The sequence below is a fragment of the Ovis canadensis genome, chromosome 24 (assembly GCF_042477335.2).
Source record: "Ovis canadensis isolate MfBH-ARS-UI-01 breed Bighorn chromosome 24, ARS-UI_OviCan_v2, whole genome shotgun sequence".
Lineage (NCBI taxonomy): Eukaryota > Metazoa > Chordata > Mammalia > Artiodactyla > Bovidae > Ovis > Ovis canadensis.
Genome location: NC_091268.1, coordinates 29731538 through 29759174, shown reverse-complemented (window position 1 = coordinate 29759174; position 27637 = coordinate 29731538). Strand labels below are relative to the sequence as shown.

General features: G+C 49.9%; 1 protein-coding gene across 7 annotated transcripts in view; it reads left to right on the top strand.

Moving 5' to 3' along the window:
- Positions 1-271: 271 nt before the first annotated feature.
- Positions 272-27637, top strand: part of ABCC6 (ATP binding cassette subfamily C member 6) — a 67464-nt gene continuing 40098 nt past the window's right edge. For 4 of the 7 annotated variants that reach the window (XR_011252617.1, XR_011252616.1, XM_069569840.1 and 1 more), the window contains exons 1-10: positions 272-639; positions 1819-2001; positions 3436-3561; positions 3713-3841; positions 7240-7365; positions 9978-10039; positions 13596-13727; positions 18040-18243; positions 21966-22143; positions 25469-25630. Coding sequence is in view for 4 of the 7 variants with exons in the window: in XM_069569840.1 (XP_069425941.1) it covers positions 604-639; positions 1819-2001; positions 3436-3561; positions 3713-3841; positions 7240-7365; positions 9978-10039; positions 13596-13727; positions 18040-18243; positions 21966-22143; positions 25469-25630 (1338 nt within the window). In the remaining 3 variants the exon portion in view is untranslated. The remainder of the gene's footprint in view (positions 640-1818; positions 2002-3435; positions 3562-3712; positions 3842-7239; positions 7366-9977; positions 10040-13595; positions 13728-18039; positions 18244-21965; positions 22144-25468; positions 25631-27637) is intronic. The other 3 variants (XR_011252618.1, XM_069569842.1, XM_069569843.1) reach the window with 1 other exon arrangement.

Below are 27637 nucleotides of genomic sequence, written 5' to 3'. Positions count from 1 at the left end.
CACTTTGAACCACTGCTCAGTAACCTAGGGATGAAATCATACTACGAATGCTAATAAAAGTTAACTCTGATTGAACATTTAGTGTGCCAAACACTCTGCTAGACATTTTATTAGTAATCTTAAAATCTTCCCACCATCCTAGAAGAAGACAGGGTCGGTCCCACAGGTGAGGGGGCTGCGGCTCCAAACTTAACCCAGGGTCCTCCCATCCCCCATTCCCATCCCCCATTCCGTCGGTCGCTGGACTTGTGCGCACCTGTTGGGTTCGTTTATCTAGATAAATTCCTGGAATTGCTGACCCACAGTATTCGAGAAGTTCGGGATGACACTTGCGCCAGGGGCAAAGGGGATTATATGCAGACATCGCCGCACTTTCTGGGGCTCCGGGACCCCCGCCCTCGCTGCCCTGGGTGGCCGTCCTGAGCGCCTCGCCACCTCGCCTCGCTTCACCCCTCCGCGCCCCACCCCCGCCGACCGGCCGGACCTTGCCCCCTGGCCTCGCAATCCAAGAACTCGAATCCCCGCCCCTTCCCCCGGCCGGAACGCGGCCAAGGAAGCCGTCCTCGGACCCCGACAGACAGACCAACAGACGGACGGCGCCCGATGGCCGGGCAAGGCGAGCCCTGCGCGGGCCCGGGGGTGAGTGTCCCCACCCCGCTTCACTCCTTCTCCGGCTGGCTCGAGAGATCTCTTGGACAGATCTCTCTCGGGCTGCGATACAGGGGAGGGGCGGACCCCCGGGAGGGTAACAGATGTGCCAGGCTAACAGCAAGGCTGGGCGATCTCCTTAACCAAGCTGTTCCCCAAAGAGACCAACCCTGTGAAAGGGGCCTCTAGACACCCCCAGCTACAGGACTCCCCACGTCTCTGGCTCCTGCCTCAGCAAAAGTCTCTAGTGGGAGGGTGGCATTGTGTAGGAGGGAGAGAATTAAAGCAACCCTGTTTTCTGAAATTCACATTCACACTTCTCTGGTTAGGAAAGGCCAGCAGAAGATCTGAGGTAAGAAGTACAGATGGAGACCTCAGGTAGAACAAGCTTCAGAGTTAGCCAGGCTAGCGCGGAGTCAGCTCTGGCCCTTCCTATTTGCGTGGGCCTAAAAGAATCTGTTACTTTCCCAGCTTCTGAGGTTCCTGGTCTATGAAGTGGGAACAGTAATACCTGCCTCCTAAAGTGGTTTTAGAGCTTGCCTGGTGGCTCAGTAGTAAAGAATCCACCTGCCAATGCAGGAGACATAAGTTCGATCCCTGGCTTGGGAAGATCCTCTGGACAAGGGAATGGCTATCCACTCCAGAATTCTTGCCTGGAGAATCCCATGGACAGAGGAGCCTGGTGGGCTACAGTCATGGGGTCACAAAGTGTCAGACGTGACTTAGCTGCCAAACAACAACAGCAGAGTGGTCTTAAGTCTGTGCCCAGCACTCATCATGGATCCCAGGTCTCCTAGATTCTGGGACCCAACTGCCTTGGTTCAGATCCCAGCACCACCCCTGTCCAGTTGGGTGAGGTCAGCGGAGTTACTCACTTATGAAGTACTCTAGGGACGACAGAGGATGAGATGGTTGGATGGCATAACCGACTCAATGGACACGAGTTTGAGCAAAGTCTGGGAGATAGTGAAGGACCGGGAAGCCTGGCATGCTGCAGTCCATGGGGTTGCAAAGAGTTGGACGTGACTCAGTGACCGAACAACAACAAAAAGTGCTTAGCACGTTTTTCGTGTAAATATTGGGGGTCCAAAGAGTTGCCTGGCCCCCCAGGTGGTGAGTTTGGGACCCCTGCATTGTACCATCGTAAGGGTCACCCTGGTGTTCCCTCAGGTCTGGAACCAGACGGAGCCCGAGCCTGCCGCTGCCCGCTTGCTGAGCCTGTGCTTCCTGAAAACAGCAGGGGTCTGGGTGCCCCCCATGTACCTCTGGGTCCTTGGCCCCATCCACCTCCTCTACATCCACCGCCATGACAAGGGCTACATCCAAATGTCCCGCCTCTTCAAGGCCAAGATGGTAGCCCCTTCCTCTGGGAGCCTATAATCAGACAATGGTCAGGGGGTGGGGGAGCAGGCCAGAATCAGGCAGAGACCCCAAAGTGGACACGTGGGACCCTGTTAATCAAATAGAGCAATACCCAGAGGCTGCAGAGGGAAACTCAGTGGCATAGACGCTCTCAAACCAATCATCACAGATAATAAAAACCATACATCCCAAACACACCCGCAGACACCCACACACACCCAGACGAGTTTATGGCCACCACAGCCTGGCATTCCCCAAAGTGTGCGGTGTACACTCCTGAGATACACAAGGTGATTTTAGAGCCACCCCAGGATGCACCTTTTAAATGTTAACACTTAGGCATTGATTTTTGTGTTTCCCCTCCGGGCAGTACTAAAGAACACTCCTTAAAATTGATGTGTAGTTGTTGTCCAGTGTTAGAAAAACACTGGCATTCCAAATGGTGAGCATCTCTGCTCATTCTCCTGTTCCCCAAACCCCTAGAAGCGCGCCCTCCATGGTTCATTTACTCCCACACCACCTTGTAAATGTTTGACCTCTTGCCAACCACCTCTCCAGGGTCAGCACACTCTTCCTTAAAGGGCCAGAGAGTATCAGTACTTGTCTGAGATTCCAAGGATGTGTGGTCTCTGTCTTAACTACTCAATTCTGCTCTTGCAGCAGTAAAGCAGCCACAGACGACAAACAGTAAACAAGTAGACATCACTGTGTTTCAGTAAAACTTTATTTATAGTTACAGAAATTTGCACTTCGTATCAATTTCACGTCAAATTTTCGTTCAATGAGTGAACAATGGGAAACCCACTCTTAGTTCCGAGGTGATACAACAACAGACAAGAGGCCAAACTCAGACCACCGATGGTAGTTTTGACTCCTGCTTAAGACTAACTGACATGTTCGGTGGTTTCTCCGAGGCTCCCAGGTCTGCGTGTGTGTGCTCTCTCCCCTTCTTGATTGTCCAAAAGAGAGACCGATTTGACCGATGGCAGCTCGGTCAAAGAAGGCCTGGAAACGTATCAGTCCCAACAGAGAGTCCCTCCTTGATTTAACAGTAGGGATGGAAAGAGACTTAAAGAGGGTATAACTTTTTCACCTGGAGAGTAAATAGCTTTTCATGCTGTTCCTTCATCCCCGAAGCACCCTCCTGTGCATTGTGGGAGCACCACTGGCATTTTGGAAACTGCTGACGTTATTTGTATGGTGCATTATGTATGTGACAGTTACAGGTCAAGCTTGAGCAGCATCACCCCTTACAGAGTTTTTCTTTCACGTCGGCCTGTTCAGTGGTCACGCTGGTACATTACAGTGCCCCACCTGGGGCCACTGTCCAGTTGGACGTGGAGTCCCTGTCCAGTTGGCAGGGACTGGCAGAAAGGTTGCCATCTTTCTTTCCCCCACCAGCCTTATCCCAGCCTGTTTCCCCAGGTGCTTGGGTTCGCCCTCATAATCCTGTGTACCTCCAGCGTGTCTGTGACTCTTTGGAGAATCCAGCAGGGAACGCCCCAGGCCCTCGAGTTCCTCATACACCCCACGGTGTGGCTCACCACAATGGTGAGTCGTGGCCCAGACCTGCTGGCTTGCTCCTGGCTGCTGCTTCTCCTGCCCCAGTGGAGGGGTGGGGCAGAGGGGGCTCCCTCCCGACCCTCTCCTCCCCCAGCCTCCTCCACCCCCGGCCCACCTCCCACCCGACCCTCTTGTCCAGAGCTTCGCCGTGTTCCTGATCCATGCGGAGAGAAAGAAGGGCGTCCAGGCGTCTGGGGTGCTCTTCGGGTACTGGCTACTCTGCTTTCTCTTCCCAGCCACCAGTGCCGCCCAGCAGGCCTCGCAAGGGGTAAGTGGGGGCCTGGGTCACCCGGGAACCAGTATGGTGGTTTCAGGCCTTGGGTCCCATCCGTCCTCCTCCCGCTTCCACCACGGCTTATTCTCTCTGCAGAGACACACACTCCGCAAGCACTGAAACTCAAGCAACACACACAGGCATTTCACATAGACGTTCTTATCACCCCATACCTTTTTATCAACCGAAATTCTTATTGTCTTACACACTCAAGTCACACACTTCACTTGCACACACTTGTATGCCCCCATTCACACACTGGGCTTCCCTGGTGGCTCAGACGGTCAAGAATCTGCCTGCAATGCAGGAGACCTAGGTTCAATCCCTGGGTCGGGAAGGTCCCTTGGAGAAGGAAATGGCAACCCACTCTAGTATTCTTGTCTGGAGAATTCCATCAACAGAGGAGCCTGGCAGGCTACAGTCTATGGACTTGCAAAGAGCTGGACACCAGTGAGCAACTAACACTTTTCACTTCACTTTTTTTCATTCGTGTATCACACAACCACAGACTCCAAAACATCACACACACACACACTCGCCTGCACTCACACTTGCTGCCATCCAGTTATGTCTATGCTTTCAAGCTCCTACAGGACTTGTGCACAAATGTCCCACACTCATACACACACACACACACACACACACACACACACACACACTGCATGGGCACCGACACACTGTTGGTTCAAAACCTCAGAGGTTCCTGGGTGAAGTTAGAAACCAACTCCAGATCTGGAGGGCCAAGAGAGAGCAAAGAAACAGGCTGCCACTGCAGTTGGAAGGTGACGATTCTCATAAGCAAGGGAACTTACGGAAGATGCTTGTTTTGGCCGGTGCAGAATACATTGATCTCCGCACCTGCCCGCCAGAAACTTAACAGTTTATAGAGGTTTTAACAGGCTTCAGTCATATGTGCCATCCAGTGGATCTCACCAACACATTGCTCTTTCAAGGTGGCATCCTTGAAGTAGTTTCTAGTGCAGGAACAGTGTGGCCAGAATGCACACTTCAAGGACGGGAGTGGCGAGTTGGGGTGAGGAACCTCTGGGTCCAGCTCCCAGGTCAGCCAGGGGTCACGTCCTCTGGATGACCTCCTCTGGCACACAGCTGTGTTCATTCTGACGCCACGTAAGTGCATGTCTCTCCTTATTCTCCACCTTTACCCGTGCCCTCATGCATCTGTATTTACACACTCATTTTGCGCACTCACCTGTATTTCCACGTTAGGGGGCGTGATCTGCAAAGAGAAAAATCTATAACCTCAACCAGGGTTTTTCAACCTCAGCACCGGTTACTTACTTCCCTCTTGGGTGGGGGCGGAGAGGAGCTGTCCCATGTGTTGTGGGATGTTGAATAGCATCCCTGGTCTCCACCCACTGGATGCCAGTAGTACCACCCCATTACGGAAACCTGACAGGTCTCCTGACAATGGTAAGTGTCCCCTGGGGGCAAAGTCACCCTCGGTTGAAAACCGCTTGCATGGCTGGTATGCTCACCCAAGACGTCTGATCAGGAAACTGATCAGAGTCTGCTGGTCAGCATTTCATGTGGTTACTCCCTCCGGCTCCTGAAAGAAGAAGGCAGAGAAACACTTTCTGTCCTAAAGGACAGATTTTTAACAAAGCAACTTTTGTAACTAATGGGAATAGCCCCCAGGCCCTCCACTGATTTACCAGAGGGTAGAGAAGGCAATGGCACCCTGCTCCAGTACTCTTGCCTGGCAAATCCCATGGGCGGAGGACCCTGGTAGGCTGCAGTCCATGGGGTCGCTAAAAGTCGGACACGACTGAGCAACTTCACTTTTTCTTTTCACTTTCATGCATTGGAGAAGGAAATGGCAACCCACTCCAGTGTTCTTGCCTGGAGAATCCCAGGGACGGGGGAGCCTGGTGGGCTGCCGTCTCTGGGGTCGCAGAGAGTCGGACATGACTGAAGCGACTTAGCAGCAGCAGCAGCTTTCTACGTTGACTTAGCAGCTAGCTGTTTGGAACACAGCACTGAAAGACTAATATTGGGGCCATATATGCTCTGGAGCTCCATGTGCGAGGCCCTGTGGCAGGCACTTGATGTCATGAATTCAGTGAAGATCTGAATGATCCCGTTTTAAAGATGAGGAACCCTAAGCCTTAGAGAAGTGAACGACTCCCTCTAGGTCACGCAGCCAAAGTCCATCTCACCCAAATTCAGGACAACCTTTCCGACAGAAACGATAGTAAAAATGGCACTATGGGGAGTGATGTAGCCTCACTATCAAATTGTCTACTATCTGTCCCCCAAAACGAAACCAAAAACAAGGAAGGAAAAAATCCAATAGAGAAATTGTGATCTGAAACTTGGGCTCTTGTTTAAAAACATAAAAATTCAGTTCACACTGGCTCAAGGGGGAAAAGTCCCAGGGTATCTATTAGCTCACATACCTGGGACCTGCTAGTAGGCAGAGCTGGCCCAGACATTCAGAGAACTCAGCTAGAGCTCCATTTCTGCCTGTCCCTTGGCGCTCGCCTCTTGGCTTCACTCTCCAATGGGATGGCAAGGAGAGCCCCAATTATTCCAGGCTTTCGCTTCACAAACATAGCAAACCTGGAAGATCTCCTGCTGGGTCCAGCTCTCAGTCCAGCGCAGGTCCTGCGTCTGTTCCTAGCCCAAGCATGGTAGCCAGGGACGGGAACATGCTCGTTGGTCAGGCCTCCATCATCTGCCTGCCCTGCCTGCCCCCCCTGGATGGAATCAGCTCTACATAAACCTGAGCATGAGGGGAAGAGTTAGGGAGCTCTGGCCAGAAAGGGCAGGGGCTGCAAAAGCAATCATGGCAGGGCAGCAAGAGCTCGCGATCTGGAGCAGATCATTTGTGTGGCCTTGAGCAAGGTACTGTCATTTCTCTGAGCCTTGGTTTCCCAATGAGTAACAGAGCAAGTAAACCCCAGCTGGGGCAGGGTGGGGAGGGACTTGACGAGACAGTGTGTGTAAAGACTCCAGCATGTGCCCGAGGCAGAGTGAATGCTCCCTGAAACCAGCTCCCTTCTTAAACCAGAAAACACTGGCCACAGAGACTGGGACGGGAGATTGGGGGGTGGGGTTCCTTTGTTGCCCAGAGAGAAGGACAAAGTGTCCTTCAATTTGTGTCCTGGTGGCTAAGGCCAGTGGTCACCTAAGGGCACACTCCCTGCCTGCCATTTGTCTGGACAGAATCTGTGTAAGCCAAGTGTTTTCAAGGCCAGGAAGGCTGGGGGCTCTGACTCTCAAACCTGGTGGCTCCAGCCCCCAGCAGGGCACTGCTCCCAGCATCAAAAACCCCGTTCCGCCTCCATCCCTTCTCCCCTTCCTGACACCCTCCCCAGTCTCTGCTTCTCCTAAGCCCCAACTCAGTGAAACTTCTGCTTTCTCTCCCGCAGGATTTCCAGAGCGACCCTTTCCGCCACCTGTCACCCTACCTGTACTTGTCTCTGGTGATGGCGCAGTTTGCACTGTCTTGCCTCGCTGATCAACCCCCGCTTTTCCCGAAAAGGCCCCCACAGGCTGTAAGTCACCACGTCTCGAACCAATGCCTTGCTTGTCCCTGTTCCTCTTCTGGTCCTCAGTGCCCCCCAAGTGATGGAAGGAAGTTAAAGCACAGGCCTTTATTTTTTTTATTATTATTCATTCAGCCAAAACCATATTACATATCAATTCTATGCCATGGGTTAGCCAACTCTTTCTGTCCAAGATAGAAAATATTCTGGGCTTTGTGGGCCATATGGTCTCTGTATGGCAGCTACGGAGGTCAGGTTTTGCAAAAAGCAGACAGACTATATGTCAACAAAGGAACATGGCTGTGTTCCAGTAAAACTTTATTCGCAGAGAAAAAACAGTGGGCCAGATTTGGCTTGGGGGCTGTAGTTTGCCAACCTATTCTGTGCGCCAGCTCAGTACTGAGGATCTTTAATAAAAAGTGATGTCTCTGTCCTCATGTGACTAATACCCACTAGGGGAACCATTAATCACACAATTACCCAAATGTGTGGAAAATTAAAACTCATCATCATAAAAATTCAGGATTAAAGTGACTTGCTCAATAGAAGTGCTCCATAGACGTTCATGGTCCATAAGAGTTTACAGCAGATAACACTGTGAAATCCGGAAAGAATTCTCTGAGAAAAAAACAGTTGAGTGGAGATCATCTAAAAAGATGCTCAACAATTTGAATAATTAAGTTAAAATGTAACAGGACTTTGTCCAATGAGTAGCAGAAAAAAATTAAAATTGATAACACACGCTGATGGCAAAGATGTGGTGCAGTGAGCATTCTCATGCCCTATTGGTGAAGAGTTTAAATCTGTGCAGTCTTCCTGGAGCCAATGGTAAAATCTCACCTCTTCTTCACCTCCTTGTCACATTCACTGAAAGATATTGTTGAAAACATTGCTGGTGTCATGCATGGTCCTTGCTTTGAGAACTTCTTGATCTCAGTATTTATTAAGTTGTTCTGAGCAACTGTTAGTTCTTACCTAGGCACTTTACTGAAAATACAAGAGAGTTTCAGAAAAACATCTATTTCTGCTTTATTGATTATGCCAAAGCCTTTTACTGTGTGGATCACAATAAACTGTGGAAAATTCTGAAAGAGATGGGAATACCAGGCCACCTAACCTGCCTCTTGAGAAACCTGTATACAGGTCAGGAAGCAACAGGTAGAACTGGACATGAAACAACAGACTGGATCCAAATAGGAAAAGGAGTACGTCAAGGCTATACATTGTCACTCTGCTTATTTAACTTCTATGCAGAGTACATCATGAGAAACACTGGGCTGGAGGAAGCACAAGCTGGAATCAAGGTTGCTGGGAGAAATATCAATAACCTCAGATATGCAGATGACACCACCTTTATGGTAGAAAGTGAAGAAGAACTAAAGGGCCTCCTGATGAAAGTGAAAGAGGAGAGTGAAAAAGTTGGCTTAAGGCTCAACATTCAGAAAACGAAGATCATGGCATCTGGTCCCATCACTTCATGGCAAATAGATGGGGAAACGGTGGAAACAGTGGCTGACTTTCTTTTTCTGGGCTCCAAAATCACTGTAGATGGTGATTGCAGCCATGAAATTAAAGGACGCTTACTCCTTGGAAGGAAAGTTATGACCAACCTAGACAGCATATTAAAAAGCAGAGACATCACTTTGCCAACAAAAGTCTGTCTAGTCAAGGCTACGGTTTTTCCAGTGGTCATGTATGGCTGTGAGAGTTGGACTATAAAGAAAGCTTAGCACCGAAGAATTGATGCTTTTGAACTGTGGTGTTGGAGAAGACTCTTGAGAGTCCCTTGGACTGCAAGGAGATCCAACCAGTCCATCCTAAAGGAGATCAGTCCTGGGTGTTCATTGGAAGGACTGATGTTGAAGCTGAAACTCCAATACTTTGGCCACCTGATGTGAAGAGCTGACTCATTGGAAAAGACCCTGATGCTGGGAAAGATTGAGGGCAGGAGGAGAAGGGGATGACAGAAGATGAGATGGTTGGATGGCATCACCAATTCAATGGACATGGGTTTGGGTGGACTCTGGGAGTTGGTGATGGACAGGGAGTGCTGGTGTGCTGCGATTATGGGGTTGCAAAGAATCGGACACGACTGAGCAACTAAAGTGAACTGAGGCACTTTGAGTCCTGTGACCAAATCCCTTTTTGCCTTGCCTGCTAGGAAGCACCAAGCCCTTTGGTATCTATTGGGGTTAAGGATCGGAGAAGGACATGGCAACCCACTCCAGTACTCTTGCCTAGAGAATCCCGTGGACAGAGGAGCCTGGTGGGCTGTTGTCCATGAGGTCACACAGAGTCAGACACAACTGAAGCAACTTAGCAAGCATGCATGCACTGGAGAAGGAAATGGCAACCCACTCCAGTGTTCTTGCCTGGAGAATCCCAGGGATGGTGGGGCCTGGTGGGCTGCCGTCTATGGGGTTGCACAGAGTCAGACACGACTGAAGCGACTTAGCAGCAGCAGCAGCAGTGGTGAAGTATACAGGACATCTCAGTCTGGTTTTCAGTATTAAGCTTGTTGTCAGTTCATTCTGTCTTCCTGCCCTTAGTTCTGCTTGCCACATACTGGCCATGGATTATGAGACCACGTCCTCCCACTTCTAAATCTTTTGTCTTTGCAGAATCCATGTCCTAAGGCTGGGGCCTCCTTCCCCTCCAAGGCCATGTTCTGGTGGGTTTCTGGGTAAGTAAAGTAGCAGGGAAGGGGCGGAGGTGGGGGTGGGGGGTGCCCCCACCCACCTACATGTGCTGCTCTTATTTGTTACCACAGCTCTTTCCCAAGGAGATTTCCCCAAACCTACCAAAGTCAGCCAGGCTTTCTCCATCCCAACCTGGGTGCTGGGATTTTAGTGTGTCCACCATCCATATCCCATTGCCACTCACTCACTGGAGTGAGATTGGAGTCCTGGCTCTGTCTCTTAGCTGGCCACATCACAAGCATTTAGTCTAAGTTTTCCCCTCTGTAAAATGGGAACAACTCTACCTTCATTAAATGCAAAGTGCTTAGTGCTTGTATATAGAAGGCACTCAATAAAATCATATCTCTATCTAGTCCTTCCACCAACATAGTAGGTGTTTAATAAGCACCTACTATCTGCCAAGCACCAAGGGTGAGGAGGCAAAAGACCAAATCTTTACTCACTAGAGGCTGCCAGGCTGGTGGAGAAGATGTTTCTCCAGGGTTAGCACACCAGGCATGGAGGACATACCTACTTCCTGGACCCTCTCTTGACCACACTGCCATCAGATCATACTTGAATTCCGTCTCCACCACTTCCTGGCTGTGTGACCTTGGGCAAGCTACTTAACCTCTCTGTGCTTCAGTCTTGCACTTGTCAAATGAGGATCATAATAGCATCTACCTCACAGGGTTGAGGATTAAATGAAATGAGGTTTCTGAAGCACTTAGAACAGAGTCTGGCCCATAAAGTTTTGTATAAAGTGGTTGTTAAATAAATGAAGGATAGACGACAATGAGGGTTTTCCAGGTGACTCAGGTGGTAAAGAATCTTCCTGCAGTGCAGGAGACAGGTTCGATCCCTCTGTTGGGAGGATCCCCTGGAGAAGGGAATGGCAACCCACTCTAGTATTCTTGCCTGGAGAATCCCATGGACAAGAGGAGCCTAGAGGGCTACAGTCCATGGGATCACAAAGAGTCAGACATGATTAAGCGACTAAACAACAACGAAGACTACTCCGAGGGTATGGAATTGGTGGAGGGTATGGAATTGGTGGAAAGAACCTGGAAGTTTGCTAAACATCTCTGAAGAGAACCTAGCCCGCTGTTTACCAAATGCAGGCATTTATGGGCCATTCCTCAAGCTTTTTGCCTTATTTGGGTATCACTTATACTCAATGTACTTAATGTTTTTTCTCTAGATTAATTTGCTTTCTCTACTTGGTGTGTGTGTGCTTAGTCACTCAGTTGTGTCTGACTCTTTGTGACCCCATGGACTGTAGCCCGCCAGGCTTCTCTGTCCATGGGATTCTCCAGGCAAGAATACTGGAGTGGGTTGCCATTTCCATCTCCTTTCTCTACTTTAGTAACCTTTTATAAGGGAAACTTTCTATCACTACCAAGATCACAAAAATCTAGAATCCCTTGCCATGTAGAATGCTAAAAGTAGTTTCAGTGAAAAACAAATATTATGAATAATTTCTGGATTCAAACTGTTGCTTGTCTGAGTTTACTCTGTATTAGAAAAAGGAACTTGAAAGGTCTCAAAAGGGAGCTCAAGACCAGCTCCAAACAAGGCCTCCTTGGTGTCACAAGAAAGATGAGAGACCTAAAAGGGAAAAAAAACCATTCCTGCTGTGGAAGTCTGCAGTAGTTAATTTCTTTTCTTTATGGCCTGCAGGCCTATTTGCCCCAAGGTATATGGGATCTTAGTCCCCTGACCAGGGCTCAAACGCATATCTTCTGCATTGGAAGGTGGATTGCTAAATTCCTAACCACCAGGGAAGTTAACTTCTTGTGTATGCGTGTTGGTTTGAAAACTGGCCTCAGGTAACCAAGGGCAAGGAGAGACAGAAGAGGCAGCCACTCCAGGCTGGAAGGAGGCAGGGTTAACAACAAGCCAGGGATCTTACATCCGAGGCTTGTCTCACTGGACTCCCTAGAGTTTACAGAGCAGCCTTAACAGGGTTCAGACATGTACACCATCCAGATAGTCTAACACTTACTCTCAAAGTAGCTCCTAATGTGGGAACAGTGGACAGAACGTATGTCCCAAGGACAGGGGAGGGAGGAACCTCAGATTGCCCGGGTCCAGGTCATAGGTCCACCAGTGGCCACAGCCTCTCAATGACCTCCTTCAACAGTGCACCAACTACAGTCATCTCATATAGCAGTCCCAAGCGCGAGAAAACATTCTCATTTTAAGGTGAGAAAATTGAGGTCCATTGCTGGGAAGTGACTTGCCCAGGGTCACAACACTGAAAAGTGGTGATTTTATTTGACAAATCTTGTGCCCGGAGCCCGCTAGTGGTAAAGAACCTGCCTGCCAATGCGGGCGACATAAGAGATGCAGGTTTGATCCCTGGGTCAGGAAGATTCCCTGGCAACCCAATCCAGCATTCTTGCCTGGAAAATCCCATGGACAGGGGAGCCTGGCAGGCTACCGTCCAGGGATCACAAAAGAGTTGAACATGACTGAAGCGACTTGGCACCTATGCACACACATGCCCTGAGCTAGGAGGAGATGATAGAAGAGGCAGAATCTTTGTCTCCATGAAACTTATCGCTAATGGAAGAGAAAGACTAAATAAACAATCAGACCAAAAAAAAAAGTAAACAATGATCATCCCAGCAAGCATTAGAAAGAAACAGCTCAGGAAACTAAGGGATCTTGCAATGGGAGAATCTACCTGGACTCAGGTGTGGGGGTCATCAAGCGGGCTTTTAAGAAAATCATGTCCAAGCCAGAGATGAAGGACAAGTGCAAAGTGGCAGGGAAAGAGTTTTAAACAGAGGGACGTGCATGTGGAAAGGTCCTGAGGCCAGGCGGCTGGATCAGTGAACCAGGAGGAGAATGGGGAGAAGTTCAGTTTTCCTCCACTGTAATAGTTTTCAACTCTGGACTTCTGATTCCTAGGGAGGCTTATTTCCCCTGTTACAGGGTCAGTTCAGTTCAGTCACTCAGTCGTGTCCGACTCTTTGCGACCCCATGAATCGCAGCAAGCCAGGTCTCCCTGTCCATCGCCAACTCCAAGAGTTCCCTCAGATTCACGTCCATCGAGTCAGTGATGCCATCCAGCCATCTCATCCTCTGTCTTCCCCTTCTCCTCCTGCCTCCAATCCCTCCCAGCATCAAAGCCTTTTTCAATGAGTCAACTCTTTGCATGAGGTGGCCAAAGTACTGGAGTTTCAGCTTTAGCATCATTCCTTCCAAAGAAATCCCAGGGCTGATCTCCTTCAGAATGGGCTGGTTGGATCTCCTTGTAGTTACTCCTTGGTTAAGTCACTTAATCTCTCTGAGCCTCTGTTTTCTTCCTCATCTGTAAAATGGGTCGATAGAAATCTATCATATAGGCTTATGTGAGAATTAAATGAGATGATGTTTGTAGTCTGAGAAGCGCCTACCACTGTTAGTGCAGTTAGATAAATTGCTCTCCTTGTACAGAGGGGCCAGCGGAGGTGGAGAGAGGTAAACAATTTACCAGGGATCACACATCTACCAAACCAGGACACTGCAGAGGTGGACGCGGGAAGGGCTGGCTGTTGTGACCCTCTTTTATAGGTTGGTCTGGAAGGGCTACCGGAGGCCACTGGGGCCAAAAGACCTCTGGTCACTTGGGAGTGAAAACTCCTCTGAAGAACTGGTTTCCCAGCTTGAAAAGGAATGGACAAGGAACCGCAGCGCCACCCAGCGGTGAGTGTGTAGAAGGTGGGCGCTTAGCCCGGAGCTGGTCAGCAAAGCCCTTGGTCCTACAAACACCCCCTCCCCTACTCTGGGCTGAGTCCCTGAGAAATAAGTTCTCAAATAGGTATAATTAAGCCTGGGTTAAATGTAGCCCTGCCGTCGAGTGGTTGATGACCTGGGACAAGTGGCTTGACCTCACTGGAGCTTGATGTTTCAGGACACGGACAAAAGTAGCTCTGTGGCAGGACTGCCAAGGTTCCCTTGCATACTCTAGGACCTCGTGGTTACTGTTATTGATGGCTAAATCCCACACATTAGAAGGAGCCAGAGAGAGACAGAGTCTACTGGCTCATATAGCTGAGAAGGTGGGTCTGGCCTCAGGTGTAGCTGGATTCAGAACTTGCGTGATGTTCAATTCTTTCCCTCCATCTCTAAGCTCAGCTGTTGTCCCAACACTGGTCTCTCCATAAGGCCTGTCCCATGCTAGGCCAACTCAACACCCGCTTCCCCACCATCCACCTAAAAAAAAAATCTCAAGGAAGGATTCTGATTGGCTGGCTGAGTCATGTGCCTCTCAGGGGCCAATCCCATGGCTGGAGGGCAGGCCACATGATTGGCATCAGAGCCGCACAAGGAGGGGAGGGGCTGCTCCAGGAAGGAAGAGTGTATGTTTTCCAAAAGGGATAAATAATAATGACAACTCGAAACAGCAGCTCTCTCTCACCTCAGGCATATCTTGCTGTACTGCCTCTCCACTCTTAAATGAGTTTTGAGTTCATCCCAATGGTCCCTGGAGGTCTTGTCCACCCTCTCCCAGCTCTGCTCTCCACTGCCAGCATAAGAATGACGGTCACCCAGTATTAGAGCTACAGCAGAAGCATTCTCCAGGACGGTTTGAGAATCTGTGAACGACTGACAGTAAGAAAGCAGAGTGGCAGGTTTATACAGAGATCTGGCTCAGGCATTTTCTGAGCTCACTGCTTACGCACAGGAGAGAACTTTGGTTTTGTTTCTGAAAGATGTTGCAACCTTTGCGGGAAGGGTGAAGACGTCATCTTAGGTCACAGACCGATTCGTCTGCTGGCCAAGTCGGGGTCACAGGTGTGTTTGGCCAGCATGTGTCTTGCTGTTGTTTGAGGTTTGTGCTTTGTTTTGTTTTGGGGGGTAAGTCACCAACATTTAAGCTGTTGGAGTTGTCACAAAAATATGGAATTTGGGTGTCTCTTAAAGTAGAATGGCAGTGTTAGGTCGCATCCCTCGTGACAGCGGGATGGATCTGGGAAGTGGTTGCCCTGTGGAACAGGGCATGTGCGCTTCACTTTGCCACAGTCTCTACCATTCCCTTTTACATCCCCCAGCTACACCCAGCCCTCACACCCTCTCCCTTGCTCTGTGGTCATTTTTGGGTCTGGCACTAAATTGCTTTGGGACCAGACACCAAAGACCAGCCAACAAGTCTAGTGGCTTTCCTGGTGGCTCAGACAGTAAAGAATCTGCCCACAGTGCAGGAGACCCAGGTTTGATCCCTGGATGGCCGGGCCAAGGAAAGGCGACATCTTGGGGCTACAGGGATGACCAGGGTAGAGATGTGAGTGCAGGGTTAGAAAAATGGCTGAATTAGAAATACTGCTGGCCTCAGAGGCTGGGGGTAGGGGTAGGCTTCAAGACAGGTAGTAAACTAATATTTCTTTATTTCTTTGCAAGCAGGTTGGTAATGACTGGCTCTTTGTAGCCTTTTGTGCTAAAAATACCAAATTGTCCTAGGACTGCTAGTTGAGATTTGTCCTTCCGCTTCATCCTAAGGGGGGCTTCCCTGATGGCTCAGAGAGTAAAGAATCTGCCTGCTATGCAGGAGACCTGGGTTCAATCCTCGAGTCGGGAAGACCCCTGGAGAAGGGAATGGCTACCCACCCCAGTATTCTTGCCTGGAGAATTCCATGGACAGAGGAGCCTGGCGAGCCACAGTCCATGGAGTTACACACGACTGAGCAACTCACACTCTCACACTTTTCATCCGGAGGAGATGCTCAGAAGATTCTTGAGAGGGGAAGGGGGGACTGGAGGCCCAGCTTGTGGTGGAGGGGTATTCACCCCGTTAGCTGCGCTCTGGGAGTATAAAGGCTGATGTTGAGGGGGCAGGGAATGGGGATATCACAAGTCGTCTCTCTGAGGAAAGAGGCCCAGGAACGCCACTGATCCTTAAACTCACTGACGTGGAGGAGGGCTGGGCCGTTTGCTCTGCAAGGCAACTGGAAACTCGGCTCTGTTAAAACGGGCCCAGGAGAGTAGTTGCACAGCATTCTAGTAAAAGCAACCAGTGGGTTAAGCTGAGTGTCAGGAGGAAATCTGGAGAAGTCAGTCCATTCCCAGGCCGTGGGTGCTTGACTGAGGGCCTGGCAGCCAAACCCTGTTTGGAGGATGGGGATAACAACCGAACACAAGACAGCTGAGGCCTCTCGTTCCAGAAAGCTGATTTTTTGGTGGAGGAGACAGATACTTGCAAGTCGAAGTCAATGCTGGGACAAAAATAAGGGTCTGGGATGGGGAAACAGCTACGGCAGCTGGAGCCAGCAGGGAAAGTGTCTTTGAGGAGGTGATGCTGAAATGGGAGTCAAGCCTTGGGCAGACACATTCCAGATCAAGGGCAGTTTGTGCCAAGGCCTGAGAAAGGTGAGCTGCGGATGTGTCAAGGAGCGGAAACAAAACCAGCCCAGGAAAGAGGGCCAGGAGGAAGTGGGGAAGTGGGCGGGGGCCAGGCCACACAAGACTGTGTCTAGAAATGGAGACATTTTATTAAACCGTTGAAGGATTTTATGCAGAAAAAAAAAAAAAAAAACACGGTCTACCCACTTGGAGTCCTAACAAGACGGATGAGAACAGGAGCTGGAGACAGCATGGCTCTGAGGCTGATGAATGAAATGATTCCATCCGGTGGGCAGGGGTGGGCAGGGATGGCCTTTATAAGAAGGTAATATCCTTTTGGCACTCAAGACCCAAGTATCCAAATGCGAGTGGCAGGCCATGCCCAGCTCATGACGGAGGCCAAGCCACAGCTCATCAGAGATGCCAAGCTAAACCACAAGCTGGGCCAAGCAGGGATGGGCAAGACCTTGACTTCGTTCGTGAGGGCGTGGGTACCTACACTCATCAAGGGTTTTTTTCTTTTTAATTTTTGGGTGAGAGAGGGGGCTCTGTGTGAATTGTGAGTCAAGGTCTGGGTTCAGGACTTCCCTGGTGGTCCAGTGGCTGAGACTTCCACCTTCCAGTGTAGAGGATGCAGGTTCAATCCCTGCCCAGGGAGCTGACATCCCAGGTGCCTCACAGTGAAAAAACCAAAACATGAAACAGAAGCAATGTTGTAACCAATTCATAAAGCCTTTAAAAATTATCTACATTAAAAAAAAATCTTCAAAAAAAATTCTAGGCTCAAATCCCTGCTCTGTCTTCCATGTGTGACCTTGGGCACCTGTCACCACCTCTCAGAGCCTCAGTCTCCTCTGAGGTCAAATAGGGACCCTGTGACACCCAGGGGGCAGGGAGGTCGAGAGGAGTTGATGAGCTTATGTGCGTGAAGGACTGATCCCAGTGCCTGGCCCTGGGTCCCAGCTCTCAGTACCACTGAAGTTCTGATAACTTCATAGGCTGTCAGAGCTGGAAGGGACCCAGAGTGGGGCCAGCTCCATCTTTGCATGAGGATACAGAGGCACAGAGAGGGGAGCAGCCTGCCCAAGGCCACACAGCAACCGCCTGGCCAGGCTCTCCCTACGGCCAAAGCCTGCCTCTGGAAGGGCCCTCGGGCCTCCCTGCTCCTCCTGCCGCTTCTTCCCCCGAACCTTTCCCTGATAACCCAGGGCCTGGGATCTTAGACGTCACAGCTGCCAGAGCTTCCATCTGTGGTTTCACTCAGACCAGGGGTGCCAGGCTCAGACCTCAGCAGTGATTCTAAACTGGTCCTCAACCAGCTCTGAACCACCTCAGGGCTGGCTGGGGTGGGCTGCCTAAGGGATCAGAAAGTGCTGTGAAGGTTGGGATTGAATCCCAACCCTTTCATTTCTCAACCGTGCATCCTTCCCCAGCTTTACCTTCTGAGCCTCAGTTTCCTCATCTGTGAAGTGGGGTAACACCCGCTCTCTGGTGTCTTGTTCTTAAGGTCACTAATCCCATTCATGAGGGCTGCACCCACATGACCTAATCACCTCCTAATACCATCACACTGGGAATTAGATTCAACATGAATTTGGGTGGTGGGCAGGATGGGGGTGGGGACATAAACCTTCAGTTTATTAAAAGGTCCCAGAGCTGATGTCTTCTCTCCCCTAAGGCACACCAAGGCGACAGCATTTAAAAGGAAAGGAAGCCATAACAAGGAGGCCCCAGAGATGGAGACCCTCTTGCCGAAACAGCGGGGGCAGAGGGGCCCGCTGCTGAGAGCCATCTGGCAGGTGGGCCGCTCCACCTTCCTCCTGGGGACCCTCAGCCTCATCATCAGTGATGTCTTCCGGTTCACGGTGCCCAAGCTCCTCAGGTGGGTCCAGGCCTTGGGTGCCTTGTTGAGGCTGGTGGTCCCTGAACAGTGTCCTTCCAGGCCTGGCAGGCCTTCAACCCTCCTTCCACCCTTGCCTGGACGTTTGTTGCTCAAGGCACTGAGGGTGGATGAAAAGGGTGCTGAGGAAGAACAGAAATAAATGAAAAAGTGACTCCCCTTTCCCTTGGGAAGGGAAAATGAATGAATTTGGCCTGACTGGATCACTTTGCTTTCACTGTACCACAAAAGTCCCCCAAAGTGAGGGGCTTCAAACCGCTTCCTTAGCTGTGATGGTGTGGGGCATCAGTTCATGCTGGGTTCAGCTGGGTGGTTCTTTCCTTGGTGGGTTCAGTCGTGTGTCTGCAGTCACCAAGGTGGTCTCAGCTGGGACACCTCATCTCTCCCCTGATGGTCTGTCACCCTCAAAAGGCTGATTTCCAGCTCGTTCACAGGGCTGCTTGGCAGGGTCTCTAGACAAAGCCCTTTTCTTTTGAAGCTGAAGCTGGTTGTACAGCCAGCCCAGATTTCAAGGGATGGCCTGTTACTTTGCTCAAGCTGCCGTAGCAAAGGACTACAGACTGGCTGTCTTGAACAGAAATCCTTTTTCTGGTGCTTATCTTTTCTACTGTCATTTCTTTTTTGTAAAATTGAAGTTTAGTTGATTTATAATGCTGTGTTTCAGATGCACAACTAAGTGATTCAGTTTCATCAGATTCTTTTCTCTTACAGGTTATTACAAACTATTGAGTATAGTTCCCTATTCTGTACAGTGGATCCTTGTTGGTTACTATTATTTTATAATAGTTAATCCCAAACTCTTAATTTATTCCTCCCCCTCCTCTTTGGTAACGCTGAGTTTGTCTTCTATGTCTGTGAGTCTATTACTGTTTCGTAAGTTCATTTGTATGATTTTTTTTGCTTCCACATATAAGTGATGGCATGTATTTGTCTTTGGCTTACTTCGCTGTGTGGAAATCTCTAGGTCCATCCATGTTGCTGTGGATAGCATCATTTCATTCTTTTTTATGGCTGAGTAGTAACCATCTTTTTAATCTGTTCTTCTGTTGATGGACCCTAGGTTGCTTCCACATCTTAATTATTGTAAATAGTGCAATGAACATTCAGCTCAGTTCAGTTCAGTCACTCAGTCGTGTCCGACTCTTTGCGACCCCATGAATTGCAGCACGCCAGGCCTCCCTGTCCATCACCATCTCTCGGAGTTCACTCAAACTTACGTCCATCGAGTCGGTGATGCCATCTAGCCATCTCATCCTCTGTCGTCCCCTTTTCCTCCTGCCCCAAATCCCTCCCAGCATCAGAGTCTTGTTCAATGAGTCAACTCTTCGCATGAGGTGGCCAAAGTACTGGAGTTTCAGCTTTAGCATCATTCCTTCCAAAGAACACCCAGGGTTGATCTCCCTTAGAATGGACTGGTTGGATCTCCTTGTAGTCCAAGGGACTCTCAAGAGTCTTCTCCAACACCACAGTTCAAAAGCATAAATTCTTCGGCGCTCAGCTTTCTTCACAGTCCAACTCTCACATCCATACATGACCACTGGAAAAACCATAGCCTTGACTAGACGGACCTTTGTTGGCAAAGTAATCTGCTTTTGAATATGCTGTCTAGGTTGGTCATAACTTTCCTTCCAAGGAGTAAGCGTCTTTTAATTTCATGGCTGCAGTCACCATCTGCAGTGATTTTGAAGCCCAAAAAAATAAAGTCTGACACTGTTTCCACTGTTTCCCTCTCTATTTCCCATGAAGCAATGGGACCAGATGCCATGATCTTCATTTTCTGAATGTTGAGCTTTAAGCCAACCTTTTCACTTTCATCAAGAGGCTTTTGAGTTCCTCTTCACTTTCTGCCATAAGGGTGGTGTCATCTGCATATCTGAGGTTATTGATATTTCTCCTGGCAATCTTGATTCCAGCTTGTGCTTCTTCCAGCCCAGCGTTTCTCATGATGTACTCTGCATAGAAGTTACATAAGCAGGGTGACAATATAGGGCGCATGCATATTTTTGGATGGTGTTAGTGATAAAGAATCATCCTGCCAAGGCAGGAGACACAAGAGATGTGGGTTCAATCCCTGGGTTGGGAGGATCCCCTGGAGTAGGAAATGGTACCCAACTCCCGTATTCTTGCCTGGAAAATTCCACGTAGAGAAGAGGCTGGCAGGCTACAGTCCCTGGTGCCTCAAAGCGTCGCACATGGCTGAGCGACGGAGCACACGCACACACACTTTTTGAATTATAATTTTCTCCGGATATACCCACGAGTGGGGTTGCAGGATCATATGGTAGTTCTATTTTTAGTTTTTTAAGGAACTTCCATACTGTTCTCTTCCCCAGGAGAAGGGATAGGCTATCCACTCCAGTATTCTTGGACTTCTCTTGTGGCTCAGCTGGTAAAGAATCTGCCTGCAATGTGGGAGACGTGGGTTCGATCCCTGGGTTGGGAAGATGCCCTGGAGAAGAGCAGGGCTACCCACTCCAGTATTCTGGCCTGGAGAATTCCATGAACTGTACAATCCATGGGGTCACAAATAGTCAGACACGACTGAGCGACTTTCACTCACATTCCTACCCTTCTCACATTACATTCCCAGTAACAGTGTAGGAGGGGTCTCTTTCTCTTCACACCCTCTCCAGCATTTATTGTTTGTAGGCATTTTGGTGATGGCCATTCTGACCAGAGGATGAGATGGTTGAATGGCATCACCAGCTCAATGGACGTGAGTGTGAGCAAGCTCCGGGAGATGGCGATGGACAGGAAAGCCTGGTGTTCTCCAGGCCATGGGGTCGCACAGAATTGGACGTGACTTGGTGACTGCACAACGACAAAGTCTAACCGGTGTGGAGTGATCCCTCGTTGTAGTTTGGATTTGCATTTCTCTAAGAATTAGCAACGCTGAACATCTTTTCATGTGCATTTTGACCATCTATGTGTCCTCTTTGGAGAAATGTCTGTTGAGGTCTTCTGTCCATTTTTTGTTTGGGTTATTTGGTTTTTTGATATTGAACTGTGGGCGAGGTTTGTGGATTCTGGAGATGAATCCCTGGTTGGTCATATCGCTTCTCCCCGTCTGGAGGTGGTCTCTTCGTTTTTGTTTCTGGTTTCCTCTGCTGTACAAAAGCTTCTAAATTCACTTAGGTCCCATTTGAACAACAGACATTTTTGTCTTCCCATCTCCAAAGGCGAGAAGTTCAAGATCAAGGTTGTTTCCGCTGAGGCCTCTCTCCTTGCCTTGTACACAGCTGCCTTCTCTCTGCGTCCTCACGTGGTCTTTCCTCAGAACACACGCACCCCCGGGGTCTCCTTGTGTGTCTGTCCAGATTTCCTCTTCTTCTAAGGACACCAGTTGTCCTGGACTCAGGCCCCTCCTAACGGCCTCGTTTGAACTGAATCGCCTCTTTAAAGGGCCCTGTCATCAAATGCACAGTCATATTCCCAGGCACTGGGGGTTAGGACCTTAACATATACATTCTGGGGGGACACAACTCAGCCATAACAGGTGAGGATAAAAACTCCACCTATTGATTGGAGGTGTAAGTCATGGTGGAAATGAGCATGGACAGTGGGAGAAATAGTTGCAACCGTTTTTGCAAAAACAAAAGACCCTCCAGTACTGTCTGGTCCTCCAGACCTGGCCAGGCTTAGGCAGAGGCAGTAGCCACGGGCACCCTCTCTCACCAACTTCTCCCTCCTTCTCCTGCTGCAAGCCTCTTCCTGGAGTTTATCGGGGACCCCAACACCCCGGCCTGGAAAGGCTCTCTCCTCGCCGTGCTGATGTTCCTCTCCGCCTGCCTGCAAACGCTGTTCGAGCAGCAGCACATGTACAGACTCAAGGTGCTACAGATGAGGCTGCGAACGGCCGTCACTGGCCTGGTGTACAGAAAGGTGAGCCCCGGGGGAGGGGCGTGGCCTTTCCTCCCTTTCCAGCCTGTCCCAGTTCACACACAGACGTCCCAGCGGAGGAGAGCCATGTCACTGAACTCTCATCTGCGCCCCCAAGCACACTCATTCATCACTTTTCTCATAGTTGCTCACACTGCGCTCTCACCTTCTTGGTTATTTCTGTAAGGCCTTGTGTGATCTGACCCTGAGACTCTTCTGTCTGATTACATCACATGCTTCCTTCGCACCTCCTTCCCTTTCCTACAGCTGCACCAGTCTCCTTGCAGTGCCTCAAGCATCCTTCTGCCTCAGGGCCTTTGCACATGTGGTTCCCACTGCCTGGGCACCCTTCCCCCAATTCTTCATGTAGTGAACTTCCGCCCGTCTCTCTGTGGATAAAGGACTAACCTTTGGGCTGTGTGGAAACCAGATAAAGGTAGACTGTCAGCTCTTTGACCAGGTTGCACTGCTTACAGTTGAAATGACCCCTGAGCCACTGGTAAATGGAATCTGGGCTGGAAGTTCTGTCAGTGAACTGGGACACCCAGAGGGAAGCCAGTGCTTTGGGCTTCTCTCTGTGCAGTCATTCTTGGAAACGAAGCCCCTGAGGCTGCTGCTCTAAGACATGTTGGCCCCTCTGGGTCTGCAGCCTCTGAGCCAAGGTGACCCAGTCCCCGCCGAGTCCCTTTCTCACACCTGAGCTGTCACCTGGGAGAGGAGGGGAGCAAAGGGAACAGCTCCAGGGTGACTGTGTGAGTGGCTCCTGAGTTCCCAACCACGTGGCTCGCTGGGGACGGGTGTGGCCTGTCCCATCTTTTGAGTCCACATGTGGAGCTGAGGCTGCGGGAAGGCAGCCTAAGGGCTTTGCACTTCCCATTTTTTGGAGAATTTCAGGGCAGCCTCTTCATCTCCTGATGGGTCAAACCCCCCAGTCTGCCCTCTGGGCTGCTTCTGTATTAACCAGGTTTAAAATTAATTTATTTTTGGCTGCGCTGGGTCTTTGCTGCTGTGCTCGGGCTCTGTCCATTTGCGGCAAGCAGGGGCCACTCTCGAGTTGCGGGCTGTGCGCTCCTCGTTGTGGTGGTTTCTCTTGTCGTGGAGGACGGGCTCTGCTGTGCAGGCTCTGTAGTTGAGGCTCGCAGGCTTAGTTGCCCGAGGCATGTGGATCCTCCCTGGCCAGGGGGTTGAATCCATATCCCCTACACTGGCAGGTGGATTTTTAACCTCTGGACCACCAGGTAAGTCCAGCCGTGCTTCCTTATTTTCTGCGTCTGGTGCTTCAACATCTGGGGCCTCGCTGACCCTGGAGGGACTGTCCCTCTGTCCCTTCCGAGGTCAGCCAGTTCCTCCAGATGGTAAGTGACTTATCGGAAAGCATGCCTTTCACATGCAAACCAACCCACCCTAACTCACAATCCAGCTGCCTCCTTTTGAGGCCCTCAGCCTCTGGCCATTGTCCTTGCTGTAATCACCCCAAGGCCAGGTATCAGACAATGAGGCCCAGTTCCTATGCCCAGAGCAGATGGAATTACTCAAACTAGCCGATCCTAAACTTGCCGACCCTGTCTGACTTTCCCATGAAAACCTCAGCAAGCTCTTGCCTATGGTTCATCCCACCCTGCCCCACCCCAGTGCTTCCCCAAGTGCCCCCCTCCCATAGCGTGGAATACCCCTTTCTTTTGAGATTGTTGAGTGTAATAAACCCTCTTGTCAATATCAGTCTTCTCTGGTCTGTGGGCTTGCCATACTTGAATAATAATAAAACCTATATTTTAAAACACTTCATGACACTCGTCATAATTACTATTAAACGGTGAACTGTGTACATCTTTAATTTTGCTCCCCAGCTCAAACTCCAATCCCAGGAGACCAAGCACCTCGCCTCTGTTGACCGTAGAGCCCAGTGTGAGGCCCAGAGCAGGTGCTCAGTAAAGACTGGAAGATTTTTTTGGAAAATTTCTGTACTTGTTTATTTCCAGCCCATCATTTCACCCCCTCACTTCTTCCCTGACACACCCAGCAGAGAGGATTGCAAGTAGGATGTAGTATTCAACAGGCTGGAAGGGGTCCACTGTGACCCCAGAATCAGCGCAAATTTGTGGCTGTTAGAAAACCAGGTTAGTATCTACAAGGCACGTTGAATGCCTGGGGGGGATCAGTCTAACACTCTGTCTAGCCTCTGTTATCCTGGATTCCAATCCAAACCCTCTGGTTCTGGGCAAGTTGGTCAATTTCTCTGTGCCTCAGTTTCCTTGTCTGTGAAATGAGATTAATAATTATCCATCTCATTGATTCTAGTTTCACTTTTTCTTTCCTCTTTTAATCAAGATGTTTTAATTTATTGAATGGTTGGCATTGATTTTTTTCCCCCCAAAGTGATACAAAAATTGTTGTTTACTTGCTAAGTCATGTCCAACTCAGTTGTGACCGCATGGACTGTAGCCCGCCTGGTTCTTGGGTCCATGGGATTCTCCAGGCAAGAATACTGGAGTGGGTTGTCATTTCCTCCTCCAGGGGATCTTCCTGACCCAGGGATTGAACCTGCATCTCTTGGGTCTCCTCCAGTGGCAGGTGGGTTCTTTACCCCTGCACCACCTGGGAAACCCTATGTCCTAGGCACTGTGCTAAATAAATGAACATTCTCTCATTTTTTCCATGCTGGGACACAACAGACAGCTGTATGGAACAGGCATAGTATGTGTCGTTTAATTTAAAACACTGTGGATAAAACACTGTATATTTTTGCAATCAGGCTTCTCTGGTGGCTCAGTGGTAAAGAATCCACCTGTCGATGCAGGAGGTGTGAGTTCAATCCATGGGTCAGGAAGATCCCCTGGAGAAGGAAATGACAACTCACTTGAATATCCTTGCCTGAAAAATCCCATGGACAGAGGAGCATGGTGGACTACATTCCATAGGGCTACATAGGGCTACATTCCATAGGGTCACAAAAGAGTGAGACACGACTGAGCCTGACCAACTGGGCAGAGAACAGCACAGCTAGGACACTGCGCCCTGCAGATGGCTACCAGTATCATCATAAATCCAAGGTTTTGATGTACTGTGTTATTGTTATTGTTTCCAGTACTTCAGGGAAATCACAGTATTTTCGTTTTTGTCATCTCCCTGGATTCTTACAGTGGTCCTGGGAGTTGGGCTTAAGAGATTTTATCAGGCCACTTTACAGATGAGTAAACTGAGGCCTAGATGGTAAAGAAACCTGCCTCAGCCAGCAGGGGCAGCATAACTTAGAGCCCAGCCTGCCGGGTGGCCGTCGGCCTCCCCCGCGTCCCTCCGACTCAGGTCTCCATCTGCCCGCCCCTCCCAGGTCCTGGCTCTGTCCAGCAGCTCCAGAAAGTCCAGTGCAGTGGGGGACGTGGTCAACCTGGTGTCTGTGGACGTGCAGCGGCTGACCGAGAGCGTCACCTACCTCAACGGGCTGTGGCTGCCGCTCATCTGGATCGTCGTGTGCTTTGTCTACCTCTGGCAGGTGTGCTGGGGCAGGGGGAGCGGGATTTGAGCGGAACCCTGCTCCTCCTCATCCCCTTTAATCCTGTCTATTTCCGCACCCCGTGGGCTGCTGTTGTGGCCAAAGTCTCAGGCCAGGGCGGCCTTCACTTTACCCTGGGCAGGATGCTCACCTGTCTGGGCCTCGGTTGCCCCGTCTGTCAAATAATGATGATGGTGGTGATGGCATGGGCACTTTGGGGGTGTGATATCGGGGCTTCCCAGGTGGCGCTAGTGGTAAAGAACCTGCCTGCCAGTGCAGGAGACGTAAGAAACATGGGTTCGCTCCCTGTGTCAGAAAAGTCCCCTCGAGAAGGAAATGGCACCCACTCCAGTGTTCTTGCCTGGAGAATCCCATGGACAGAGGAGCCTGGCGGGTTACGGTCCATAGGGTCACAAAGAATCAGACACAACTGAAGTGACTTAGCACGCAATTATGCACACACGCATGCATCAGGATACCAAGTAGGCTGGTTGGGCACGTTTTGAAGTTATCAGTAACTCTGGGGCAGCACCACCACCACTACCACGAACAAAAATGAAACAGAAAGAAAATTTAGGGGCAGGATTTTACTACTTAGTTTTCAAAACACATAAAGTAGTCACTGGGGGCTGGGGTGGGGGGGAGTGGAATCAGAACTTAATTCTGACTCCCTTACATCTGTTTTGTGATGTAGGACCTTTTTTTGGTTGCCCACGCAGCTTGTGAGATCGTATTTCCCTAACCAGGGCTGTACCTACACCCTTGGCAGTGAAAGCTTGAAGTCCCAGCCACTGGACCACCAGGGAATTCCCTTCTTTTAAAATTTTTAATTAAAATCACAGACCTTGTAGTGAGCTCATACCCTACTTTTATCCCTTGCTAGTTGTGAAACTTCCCCATAACCAGCCCCTCTGTGCCTAATTTCCTCATCTGCAAAGTAATAACAACATATAAACTCTCTCTGGCAAAAATGCTACAAATGCTAACCCCAATGCCCACCCTCCCCCTTTACCAGGGTCTCCTGGTGACTTTCTGACGTTAGGGACCGTCTGCCAGGAGGCAAAGTGATGGGTGGTGTCATCTGCAGATTCGCTGGGGTCGTTGGTCAGCCGGCTTCACTGCCCTGCATTTTCCCCCATGTCCTTCCTCTCTTTCTCTCCAGTAATAATAGTTAACGTCTGTGTACTTGCTGAGCACCCGCTGTGTGTGCTGGGTCCTGAACTGCAGGGTGGCAAGTCGAAAAGCATCCAGGCTAGAAGCTTTTATGGGGGTGGAGTGGGGATGGAAGCAGCAGCCGAGGTACAATAATGATGATAACACGTAACTGGTATTCTGGAACATTCCACGCATTCACAGCTATTTAGCCACCAATACACCCACCCAAGGGCCCGTGAAACCCAGCATGCAGGCCAGATTCCTCCACCTGCTTATGTGCGGACCTCAAGCTCTACAAAATAATCAGTAACTTTTCCAAGAGAGACCCTACTGCCTCCAACATCATACCCTGCATATGGAATTAGAGAAAGGGCCTCTGCCCTTGAGTTACGGAATTCTTTGAGTGCGTAGACAGGGAGACCCAGCGGTACCCTATAAGTGTTTGTCTTGTTGATTACACATGGGGGTGGAGCACTTTAAAGATCTTCTGCTCTGCTCCAGGTGTGGGTGTCAGGCTCACAAACATTTCTGTAGAGCACCAGGTCAGATATATTTTTTTTCTTTTTTAAAAAAAAGCTTTTGTATTTGGAGGATAACTGCTGTACAATGTTATGTTGATTTCTGCTGTATAAGTCAAATCAGTCATGACTACGACTATCTACCTGTCTATATATTTATATCCCCTCCCTCTTGAGCCTCCCTCCCACCCCCTCCCCACCCCTCTAGGTCAGCAGAGCGCCAGGCTGGGCTCCCTGTGATATGCAGCAGCTTCCCACTTACACATGGTAGTGTGTATATGTCAGAGAAGGCAATGGCACCCCACTCCAGTACTCTTGCCTGGCAAATCCCACG